The sequence below is a fragment of the Dermacentor albipictus genome, chromosome 5 (assembly GCF_038994185.2).
Source record: "Dermacentor albipictus isolate Rhodes 1998 colony chromosome 5, USDA_Dalb.pri_finalv2, whole genome shotgun sequence".
Classification (NCBI taxonomy): Eukaryota; Metazoa; Arthropoda; class Arachnida; order Ixodida; family Ixodidae; genus Dermacentor; species Dermacentor albipictus.
The window spans coordinates 76777933-76790568 of record NC_091825.1 but is presented as its reverse complement, the minus strand read 5'-3'; the positions used below and the strand labels follow the sequence as shown (position 1 = coordinate 76790568).

The window sequence follows — 12636 nt, the reverse complement described above, 5'->3', positions numbered from 1 at the left end:
TCTGGCAGTGTCACCATATTTTTTCCGCTAATGTCGCTAAACTGAGAAGAAAGAGTAGCTAAACTTCCGCTAAAGCTTGCCTAAAAGCCATGAGATTGTGTCTAGTATATATCTACATAACATAGAATTTGGCGAGCTGAAATATTGAGTTTACTTTCAGGTTATAAGGTTACAATAGCTAGAACAACAAGAATATCATGGGCAACGTGATTTTCTAGCGCCAAAATTAAAGCACTTGGACCCCATTATCCCTGTGAATTTTGTAGTTCTCTGAGCTCACGAAGGGACAAGATTTTTTGACACGCGCTTGGTCGTATGCAAACACGGCGACAAAAGTTGTGTGACCTTTACAGGTCCACGGCCGCCCTGGATGCGCATGCCTGGTGTACTGGACGCCAAACGCAAGCTCTAGACTTGCCGTGGTGGGTCAAACACGGTTCCGCCGCTTGACCCACCTGAAAGCTTCGCATCGCATTGATTTGTATGAAAGCAATGAGAACCAGAAGCGTTGCGTTGCTGTTTTGCTTAAGCGAGCACGGCTGCTCTGATATCTGCACTTTTCTATATGGATCGGCCTAATTATGCATCTGCTGCTTGCTTAATGTTTCCGTAAACTGCAGTTCTTGTAAATAAATTTACTGCTACGACAGCGAACGTTACAACGAAACCAGTGAAACGTCGTATTGAAATTCGAAAAATCGCAGCGTTATGCCATATACAACTCAGCCTTTTGAACAAAAGAAGCATTTTGTAAGCACAATGTCAAGTCTGTTAAAGGGCCCCTCACCAGGCCCCATAGCAAATTTTGGTTATACGCTGGAAGTTGTTACGTGTCCTCTAGGGAGCGTTCTGCTGCAAAAAATTTTCGATTAGACTCATTAATAGCCGAGATAGGAATATTTCAGTTCCGCGAGACCTTGATTTAAAGAGGCGAGCTCCACTGCCAAGCGAGACACTCTGTCCACTGGCCGCGTCTAGCCTCCAAAAGCGAAATTTCTTCCCTGCATTCTTCCATATCGGATCTCCAGGATCGCGTGACGCATACGCCACGGCACCCGCCTTCATTTTTATTGTCACTTTCTTTCTTTCTTTCTTTTTTGCGGCGCTGTGCACTTCCACTGAGGGCGTCGCTCGCGAGCTGTTTTGATTGTCTGGTTTCGCGCAGGGCATAATTTTGCATGCTGCGCATAAGGACACATGATTAGCGCTACAATTCAGTGCTACACGAATACTGAGGCAGACACAAGCGGTTCGCAAAGTATGATCACGCGCTGGGACACGGTGGAAAATTGCATAGTTTCGGTGCCTGCGCATGTGACTGCATGACCGTGGGAACAGGCAGATAAGTGGAAGTACATGCCTCTTTCTTCGGCACGAAGTAAAACAAAAAACACGCAGAAAGTTCGTTCGTGTGTTTTATTATTTGTCCGAACTTCAATTCGTCAATTCAAGTAACAGATCACACAAATAACAGACGTTGCCTTGAATATTTCTCGAAGTCACGCGTCTCGATGATTGACGTCACACTACGAACACAAGTACGTAGGCGCAGGGACACGAGTACGTCACCATCTAGCTTGGAGCACGGTCGCCACGAGGCAAAGGGAAAACGGCTTTCGGATTGAAATTTCAGACCTTTCCGCGGCGCCTAGCGAGGTAGTACTTTGCAAACACGATCGTTATCGCGCATTGTATGCTTTGCGCTTTTCCGCTCAAGATGGCCAGACCTGGTGAGGGGCAAGTACAATGTGAACACCACCGATGGGAAGAGAACCATTGCTTAATATTAGTCACAAGGCCGCTTACTTTTGCGCCGCTTACTTGTATTTCTTGAATAATAAAGTAGGTCCTAGAAAGTCATTTTTGAAGCAACTTTCCTAACTTGGAAGTCTCTAAAATTTGGCCACTTGTTCTATCATGTCTCTAAAATGTCACCGGTGGCTAAACAGAAGAATCTGTCAGGCAAAACAAAGAGGTAAAATAATCGCTTAACATAGAGACAACATCGCCAAAGTGGTAATACTTTCACATAGCTAATGTGAAAAAGAAAATGGCATACAGAACACGCTTTTAATAAAAGCACGAGCATATTTCTCATTTTCAACTCTCAAGTCTCTTTATTATGCTTTTGTTCATTCTCATATTAACTATAACATTGAATAATGGGGAAACACTTATAACAGTCACCTAACTTCATTGCAAGTCATCCAGAATCGAGCTATTCGACTAACAACATCTTCACCTCATAGCATTAGTGCAAATCAGCTGTTACAGGCACATAATATTTTGAATGTGACTGACCTTGTTAAATATAGCCTGGCTATATTTATTTTTAGGGCATTAAACAATGATATTCCAGTAACCATCATACCAAAGATCCCTTACTAGTGTAAATAATACTAGATTTGCAGGAAATATGAACTTCATTTTACCCATCCTTAGCACCAACTATGGTAAGCAGACATTGCGCTTTTCAGCTTTATCTCTGTGGAACACATTACCATTCCCTTTAAAATTGTTCAAAGCTCACAGGTTTAGTACAGAACTTAAGCATTTTGTTTTAGCTTCCTCCGACTTTCCCATTTGAGTGTACTATGTGTTGTATTTTTAACTTTCACTTTGTTTCTCTATGTTTCTCGCATTCTTTTCTTCTTAAACAATTTTTTGTAGTTTCACCTCTTGTTGTTTAATCCAAACCTTCTTATTGCTTAATACATTCATCTGCTGCTTTTCTGTTAATTTATGCCTTCTCTCCTAAAACCTTTATTTTCGGAAGTTTCACATGTTGCCATTGTTGTTTTATTAGATCTAGTCATCATGCACAGGAGGTCCCATTTCAGTTTCTAACTACGGGACCTCCTTCTGTATATACAGATCATGTAACTATCCCCATTTTTGTCTTGAATAAAACTGATTCTGATTCTTCGTCGAAGATTCATATTAATTTTTTTCCTGACCTCTTGGTAGAAGCTATCATGCGTTACTAAGAATGCCCTGGTTGCTTCTTATATCATGATAAGTGTTATCGACAACAACAATAAGACACTGCTGCATTTTATTTAGTTAAGAGTAAATTAATATATAATAGCTTAGCTAAATTTCCTAAGCCTAGCATCACATATCTTATTTAAGATATATGACATGATCCAGTTTCTCACTGACATATCGCTCAGCTCATTCGTTCGTGCTTTATGTCAAGAAGCAATAGCGTGTGTCGTTTTTTTTTATTCTTAGAGGTGTTCCCCTGCACGAAAATAAGGAACTACTGTCACTCTTACCTCTGTCACCGTGGAACGCTTTCGAATGCACTCTCCAACCTGTAGTAATAATGAAAAAGAAAATTCTTATAGAGTGCGCGCAGATGAAACTATAGAAAAAATTAATTGCATTTATGTGGCTTCGGCTTTATTCCGTCTTTAGATACTTAGTCTGCCTTTTCACATTTTTAAAGTCATCAGGTTAACAAGGCATAAAAGCAAGATGGGGCACTTGGAAACAAATCATGCGTTAAATTAAATTTCGCCCTTTTTTTTCTCAAGCAATCTTTTCCACTGGTTAGTATACAGCAATGACGTAAAAATGAACGAACTACTAAGGAGCAGTCTCAGAAAACTAAGCCTGAGATTATATTAACTTATCAGAAGCCGAGCTCACAGTAACACGGGGTTTACGACAACTTTCCTATCCGCGAGAATTTTCTTTTTTTCTTTTTACAATTTCTCCCAATCACAGCAGATGAAAACAAAGAAGTCTTCATTTTTTTTTCAAGGATGACGAAAAAATGGCTGTGGCTTAGCTAAGGTTAAGCCCAGGATGCGAAGCATACTAGCCTTTATTTTAGTTGTTGAAGCACTGTTTAGCCTGGTGAACTGCTGTTGCTTGGCTATATTTGGTTCGGCTAGACGAAGAAACAACCCATGCGTTACTCTGCTTATTCCTTTATTTTCAAACCAATAAATACGCTGTGGTGATAAGTGAAGTAGTGGCGAGCGACAGATACACTCGCAACTTGACGAGTTGACGCATGTTGTTGTGACGTCAGTGCCCTAGCGGGAGGAGCGGGAGTTAGGCCGCAGTACCATCTGTGCGACCGCATGCGAGCGCACGAGCTGAGACCCAGGTATGTAGCTACGCGACCGCAAGCGAGCGCACGAGTTGAGCCTCCGCTTTTGCAGCTGTTATGACGTCATATGGTAGCTTCGCGGCCGCGCGCGGCGCAGCAAGGAAGAGCGTGGTTGTGCGGCTAGTATGCTTCGCGTAAAGAAATGGCCAGGCTTAGCTTGGTTAAGCCAAGAATGCGTTGCATATTGCGCGAGTTGGGGCCAAGCTTTTCCTCCGGCTGTCGTGACGTCACGTCACGTGGTTGCACTAAAGGTCAATGGTGGCTGCCCGGCTGCGCCCAAGGGCTGAACTGAGTGATTGCAATATGCAACGCATAAAAATAAAAGCAACTTAATAACAAACATAGCAAACTTAAAAGAGAATAGACCCACATATCAGAGGCGCAGCAATGAACAATGGCTCATACCCTCAATGGTAGCTACGCGGCCGCGCTCGGCGCAGCAAGGGAGAGCGTGGTTGTGCGGCTAGTATGCTTCGCATAAAACTGGGAGAAAGCATGACGTCACGTAGCCAGTCTTCGCGAGCCAATCCGTGAAGCCGTACCCTTCGCTTTGCTCAAATCAGTGCCGCTAAAGTCGGCCCCACACGTGCCCTTGCGCTAGACGTACTCGACCCAACGGTTACCGGTAGGTTTTATTCTATGTACACTTGATCGCGTGCTTTGAGAACCACTCGGTGCACCAGGCACGTACCCAGGATTTTTTTTTTAGGGGGGAGAGCGGGTACCTTTACTTGTAGAAATGAAAATAATGCCCAGCCTTCGCTATAATAGCGCGTAAACACGCAAAAAGGAAATGAAATAAGATGTATCTCACAGGTGCGCCTGTGATCATCAAGTAGATGGAAATAAAGCTATTCTATTCTAATATACACCTCTCCTGTACTTGGCTAACAAGGAACCCCATCAAATGGGCTCGCGCTGGAAGAACACTGCCAGGAACGAGTAGACAAGCGAAAGTGTAAAATAAGGATTTCTAGTAGCGTTTCTTGAATTAGCTTTGGAATCATTATAGAGAAATATATATTTGCAGAACAATCACAGTTCTTTTGGATCCGTCGTCTACTGCTCTACCAAGTGCGAAAACCTACTCGTATTGTTGTTTCGGAAGTTGCGTAACGATGGGTGGCTGCTATGTCCCGTACAATGGCATAGACCACAGGACGCTGCGGTTGTAGACGTACTGCGCCAACCATGGAAGGTTAGAAAAACACCCACATAAGCACAGCAGAGAAGTGGCTACGCCAGGCGGCCTGACTGATAACTGTAGAAGCGTCATTCAAAACACACAGAATTGCTCTCCACATCCAGCGGCGCTTTCTCTACTTCCTTTAAAAAAATGATTATCCAGAAGTATTTTCGCAAACGGTTAAATTTGTTACTTTTCGCTTTTCCTTTCTGTTTGGCTGTGGCCTTGGCTCACTCCCTTAGTAAACAGCTTAATTTCTCTACTCTTTGCCACTCTTGTTCCCAGCCAATTTTCTACGAAAAGTGCTGTACAATTAGGAAAATACCAACGAGGTAATGGGTGACAGTCACATTGCTTAAGTGTTTAAGGGCTATTGCAGGGTTTGATGATGGACGCTGCTTCGCATTATTTTATTTCCACCTTATCTAACCAATATCGCGGGTATAAGGCTGCGAGGATCTGCCAGCGTCGCGGGGAGCCGTCACTCGAGGAAATAAAGGAGCAAAATGAAAACTTGAAGGCATCTGGCATTTTCTCCGATCACAACTCGTTCCGCGAGCATACAGACCAGCTGATTACGAACCGAATCCTCTTCCTGGTCCCTGACGTGGATCAGTCTAAACAAAGAAGGTTGAACTAACGAAGCAACGGCGATGCACGTGACCGTTGAATAGATGGTGACAACTGAACGCATCTCGTGTTAATCGTGCGGGCACGGAATCGATGAGAAAACTAACCTTCACACCCCAGGAGATGCCGATAACTACCGCCATCCAAAAGGAGTGAAAAAGGCAGCAAAATGTTATCCGCCGAACAGCTGTGAAGTCTCAGGATAGATTTCACGGCACATTAGCAATGTCTGTGAGGAGTGGTGACGTGGGTGGGAAGGGGGTGTGGGGTTATGTCGCTTAATTTCGGGGAGGGGGGGGCGGTGTTGGAGCCCCTCCTCTTGGGTACGTGTACTTGGGTACATGCCTGCGGGTCGCTTTCGTGCCGATCTGCTTTCGTAACTTGTCGTTCAGTGCAACGTATGCACCTGTGGTAATTCTTGCAACGTGTCAGTGCGACAGCCGCACGTTGCTGTCAATCCCCTTCTTTCCGGAAGAGCGTGCACTCAGCCTGGCGGTGGAAGGCAGAAAAACCTACCGCGACAAGTCCACGTGCCCAGCTGGTGTTTTCTTCGATTTTATCGCATCACCTTCTCTTCTAAATTTTACTCGTGCACCATTCATTCGTTACACGTTAAAGAATCTCAGATAGTCAAAATTATTCTGGACTCCGCCACTACGGTGTGCCTCGTAATGAGATCGCGGTTTTGACACGCGAAAAATTCAGCATTCAATTTATTTTTGCATCGTACCTGTCGGGCCACCATGTTGCGCATGCGCAGGGCCTCGGTGTCTTGGAACTTCTTGGTTCCGTGGCCGGGCAGCGCAGGCGAGCGGCACTGTACGGCCATTTCGCCGCTCTCGTTCCCCTGGCGTCGGATAACGGACGCGTGCAAGAGAGAGATGCGGAAGTCACAGTGGGTGGCATGTTTGAACGAGTGGTTACGAACGCACTGGAAAATATGAAGTGACTCTCATGGGGGGGTCTCGGCAAATCATTTAGTATTTGAAGCCCGGGTCCGCACTTGTAGAATGCTCTTTCAATGCCCTGAAAGCTGTCCTTTCAAGGGGACTAACAGGTCATGGTCCAAGTATCGTCCCTGATGATAACGAATGATTGCCGAGAGCCGCGAGTTTCAAGCGTAATGGCTGCCTTTGCTGGGTATACGAGGGACAGTCCAGCAACATTTGTGCCATGTCCTCTCGTTCTTGCGTGTGTTCCCGTTTGTGCTTGCCAAAGTGTCCGTTTATTATCATTACTATTTGTTTCTTAATATGTTTTAGGCTGACCTTGTTCTTTTGCACGCAAGTTAAATTGCCTTTCTATAATGTGTTCAGGTTTGCGTGTGTTAAAGCACCATGTTTACTATCATCAATATTTCCTTCTTATTTAGTTTTAAAGCAAACTAAGCGTTTAGAATAAAAGTGAAAAAGCAGCCCGAGGCGTACGGCTTCCAACTTCTCTAGTTAGACCCAATTAATTCCTACGTACATGGGGCCCACTAGTGAGATTACTAGGGGAAACTATGGCTCTGCATCCACCTAGCCACTGTGCAATCACGAGAGCGAGAGAGAAAGAGACAAAAGGGAAGGAAAGACGGAGTTTACCAGTGTAAGTGCCGGCTCACTACTCTATACTGGGGAAATGGGTGAAGGGAATAAGAGGTGAAAGAAGGAACAACTAATAAAAAAAACTAAAATCAGAAAAATTAAAAAAGTAACGCTATGCTATGCGCCTTAACTTTCAAAGTCAGTTGCACAATTAGCAAGCTCTTTAGCACTACAGCAGAGACCTTAAGGCAGTGCCGAAACCCGTCTGGACCACTGTCCTAGAACTTTTTCCTCTGTGAAAGGTCGACCGTCCAGTTTTTCGAGTGTGAAATCACGACATAGCGCACTGAATCTAGCACGATTCGGAAAGAATTGGTTAAGAAAGCACATCAATGTTTACTGTTCATTTAAATTCAACTATGCCATGTACTTGTTTTAGAAGGACAATTTGATGCACACTAGGTGGCGAACTTTTCAAACGAACTCCCGATGAAGCTTTGATGGTGGCGAGATGCAAAAAAGCGCCCGTATATCATGCATTGGGTGCACGTTAAAGAAGCCCAGCAGGGCAAAATTAATCCCGATATTCCGACTGCGGCGCCCCTCATAATTATATCGTGGTTTCAGCATGTCAAGCCTCAAACTTATTTTTAGTTCACAATTATGCATTTGTCGGTGCAGACATATATACCGCTAGAACGCATAGTATTTGTACTGCTTCGTTTTAAATTAAATTTGGACGTGAACCCGGGCAGCTGCGGGCAAATCACTTTGGAAATTTCCTCAAACTCCTTTACGCTATATACATAGCGTAAAGTACGTCATCCGCAATCACAAATTTAAATATACCTAATATTTCCGCAGAACCAAATTGTTAAGAAAAATAGGCTTTTAACTTAATTTATGCAACAACGAAAACGTTCGCAGCTAGGAGGACAATACCTACCGCTAATTACTCCTGGAATGCTAATCGCATTACCAACGACAAATATCGTGAGATGAATTCTGCCACAATTTGTTTCTTTGCTGTGCTGCGCCTCCCTTTTTATTATATCTTAATAACCACTGCTTGTTGAAGGTTTTACAGTGAGATCAACAATTAGAACCCGAGTCTTGAGCCAGGCATCATAAATCTTTTTCTTTTGAGATTTTCAGATGGCACCACCTAAACCTCCGCCATCCTACACAGCTTTTCATATCATTCCGTAACGCATTTTGTTAATGGAGTACCAAAACAATTCTCTAAGAGATAACTACCATTGAGAATATATCTACTCTCAGCCAACAACTCTCTATGGGAGGATAACGACCGCTTATCTGCTGTACGCAGTACAATCATGTGTTAAGTTTCATCGCGACTGCGCAGCTGTTTGGACTGGCGTGTCCGGCTGCGTTGAGCATACCTTCTTCACCTCCGGGTAGAGACGTCTTGCGTGGCATGCGAGGATCTGAAAGAGAATGGAAAGAATGGAGTTGCACACACAATTACGAAGCTGGCACCTTTCCAGATGGCAGTGCGTGTAGAAGTGCAGCCTCTATTGATATCCTATAGAATAGGCAGCTATATAATTGAAAAATAAAAGATGTTAAATTGGTGCATCTAAGGTCCCGAAAATACGAAGTGCATTCTGAAATCGCACAGTACCTAACGTCCCAAAACCGCACACAAAGCATGAAGACTTGAGCGTGAGTGAGGTGTTCGACACTTACGTAATGTCCGCGTGTTTTCTAGAATAGTGCGCGAAGAGCAGAAAAGAGTGAAAGCAAATCGCTCGCTCACCTAAGTATACTCAGAGAGGGTTTAGCGGCTCTTTACAAATGTTCGCTATAGGTGCACAGGGCGAAAAGTCTATTGTTAGCCCCTCTATGAAGCAAACCACACCGTATTTTGTACGTTAATTGCATATGGTCAACTCGACAAGTATTCTATTAAAACAACTGAAACTTCAAATGCGAGAATCGTAGAGCGTTCTAGAAAACATCAACTTTTGCAGTGTTGAGATTACACATTAAAAGATCCGTATTTTCACGTCATAAAAAAAAAGCCTGCGAAATGTGAGAACAACCTATGGGACTTCCTGATTGCGCGCCGCAGTTGTAGCGTTTGCTCAATTATGCGCTGTAGGAATGAACATAGATTTTACGCTCTGCTATGAAAAAAAACTGACAGGGCGCGACCATTTAAGTGTTTGCATTACGCTTATACCGAAAATACAGCCACGTATGTTGCTTTTGGCAGGGCAGTAGCGACTAAATGCTGGAATGAATTTTGAAACTAACGTCTACTACACTAACCTGTCACTTTCTCTGTGGTGTCGCGTTAGCCTAAAGGTGCTGTTCATCGAAGTGTAGCGCGTTTGATAGGATCACAATGGCCCGAACGATTAAAACGCACGGGTACTGTGATCGCGGCACGTAACCCTACGTAGTCACTTGGAATTTTTCGTGCATTGCTGGCTTTCTTTACGGTGGGCAAATTTTATTTCGCATTAGATAGAAAGTTAAATACTGCTAATACGCTTCCAGAGCGCTCTACAGGTTTTAAATTCATGTCGTTCCTTATCCATTTGAGCTACGAAAATAGAAACATAGCTGTGACTAGTTGCTATTGCAAAGAAGGTGCCGAAAATTGTGAAATTTTCTCAGTAAAGTCAAGAACAACATGCTTTGGGTCGCGCTTGGTAGTATCCCAATCGCATATTTTAAACTTTTGATAACGTTAGTCGGGCAAGCCTCTATCACGTACTAACGCGCTCACGATGACCTACAACACCAAAACGCTTGCAAAGCGGTCTCGCGTTTTAGCTCATACTGAGCACGATATTATCAGAAAGGGATATAATTACAATACCTACGTTTCTAACTTTATTGATTTGGAATCATGCACAGACATGTTTCTGCTGAAAAAAAGTAAGTTTACTTTCCAATGAAGGCGACAATAAAAGATTTATGGAATCGAATAAATCGCATTTATTCCGCAACAAATCGGGGAGAAAGATATTGCGACAAACGCTGAGACGAATCCTCTCACATATGTTCAAGTTACGGGAAATCGCATGCAACACTGATTTATTTCGATTGTCTTTCTTACCTAGAACAACTCGCGAATGGAACCAATTGTCGTCAAACGTTGCCTCAGTTATGTCTAATGATGTTTCCTTTTCTATGTTAGCACAACCGCGTTTAAGTTTGTTCCAACGACATGTGTATTTTATGATTGATTGTGATTAGTGGTTATTTTTATTCGTTGTTTGACTGACGCTGTATGCATTTCTTTATCTTTTTGTGTATACCCTCCCCCACTGTAATGCCTGTTAAGGCGCTGTGGGTAATAAAGATTAAAAAAATCGTTTTTATTCCAAGTGGCCCACAGGCCGCGCCGCAGCAGCGAAGAAAACTCTCAGCTCACGTCGCACATGCGCAGAACAAACACTCAAGTCCCCCAATCCCAGTCGCGGCACACTCTCGCGTGAAGTTCGATGCAACGTCGCAGCGCGTTCGATGTAAACGAAGACTTGTCAAAAAAGCTTCATTACAGCTGGAGGGGGAACCTCGCCACCACATACGCTGCGTACAATCAAAGCTGATAAACGCAAGGACCCAATATAGAGTTTTAGTGTGTCCGGTATTCGGGTTAACGCAAGTGGACTGGGCCTTTTACCGTTGGAGCTGAGGCGCAAGCATGAATGCCCTGCACGGTGCAGCCACATGGTAATGGAATGCTCACTCAGACAGATACAGATCTAATATTGCAGTAAACAAGTGCAGTAAACAAGTGTATTCTGCTTCACTGCTCGCGTAAATTTTCAGCAGCTGTGTAATCACGTTGCTGCCGAAAATTTATGCCAGCAGCACACTAAGGTAAACATGATCACTGGAATATATATTAAATTTTTATTCATCTGAGTGAGCAGTGCGCCGCCAGGCGGCTGCACCGTGCAGGTTGTTCACGTTTTCGTCTTAGCCTCTCCGGTAAAACACCCAGTCCGTTTTCGTTTACCGGAATGCCGGACACGCCAAAACTCTCTAATGACACGTTTTTTTTTTCGAGAATGCCGAATGCAACAGAAGCACGCACGCACGCACGCACGCACGCACGCACGCACACACACACACACACACACACACACACAAACACACATGTATAGCTTATACATACATATAATTTACCTCGTTTGTATAAACGCACCTGAGCCACCAGCCAGGTGCAATAACAAAATGTTATCATATACAAGAATATCACATGAAGGACCTGATACACAAATTATACCTTCCGCGTATTTTTTTCATAAATTTTCAGCTGCGTTCAGGCGCTTAGCCCCTCTTCAGTTAGCATCAGTCATACCACCTTGTTAAAGCGTGCGCTTCCTAACTACATAAAAGCGGTGCATGCGCTTAACAGACGGCTTGCTCTTTAGTACATGTGCTATTTTCTTCACCACACAAGGCTTCAGATGCAGGAGGGCTATATAGTTCTATACAGAGCACTTTTAGAATCATGTAAGCTGTGGAGTGTTTGTAATCTCAAACTAATCTATTTCGTCGAACGTAAGCACCGGCAGCACTTCAGCAGAAGGCTTTGCAAAGCACGAGGTAGCATACTTCTGCATTCATGCCGCGCTCAGATGAAGGCGTAAGAAGGTTTACTACGCCTATCATTAAATACTCTGGACGTGAAAGGAAAGTCTGTTTTCTTCCCAATGTAATTTAGGCAAAATTACATTCTGATGAGCTAGTTGGTATTGCATATGGGAATGTATAGCGCAAACGGGGCAACTAAGACGACAGGTAACCTTGCAATCAATGCGAGCTGTTTAGTTGGTATGAATCAATAGCAAACGTGTTTATTCCTTCCTTCTCACGTCTTCTGTTCTCGTTTGCGTAACACAGCTACGACAGACAAAACGACGACGAAAACGTGGAAGCCACGTGGATGTGATAAGAAGCACCACGACCCATCTCTGTAGTGCATGGAAGGAGTAGCTTACTCTGTTCCATTTCAGGCGTGGAATAATGTATAGGACCTGTTAGACAGATGCCATTATTGCTGATAGGTTACAGTAACCCGGCAACCACGTCAGAAAACTGGCGATGACCGGGCATCTTGACACACACTGCGTGCGCTGCGATTGTTGCTTTGTTCTTTAGAGGGGGAGCTCTGGCATAAG

The 12636-nt window shown here is 43.8% G+C and overlaps 1 protein-coding gene across 1 annotated transcript in view; it reads right to left on the bottom strand.

Annotated features, from left to right (window-relative positions):
* LOC139060492 (uncharacterized) overlaps window positions 1–12636 on the bottom strand; it is a 107522-nt gene that overhangs the window by 43840 nt on the left and 51046 nt on the right. Inside the window, exons 10-12 of the mRNA XM_070539650.1 lie at window positions 8872–8916; window positions 6670–6786; window positions 3279–3317 (exon numbers count right to left, since the gene is read on the bottom strand). Of these exons, the coding sequence (XP_070395751.1) occupies window positions 3279–3317; window positions 6670–6786; window positions 8872–8916 (201 nt within the window). The remainder of the gene's footprint in view (window positions 1–3278; window positions 3318–6669; window positions 6787–8871; window positions 8917–12636) is intronic.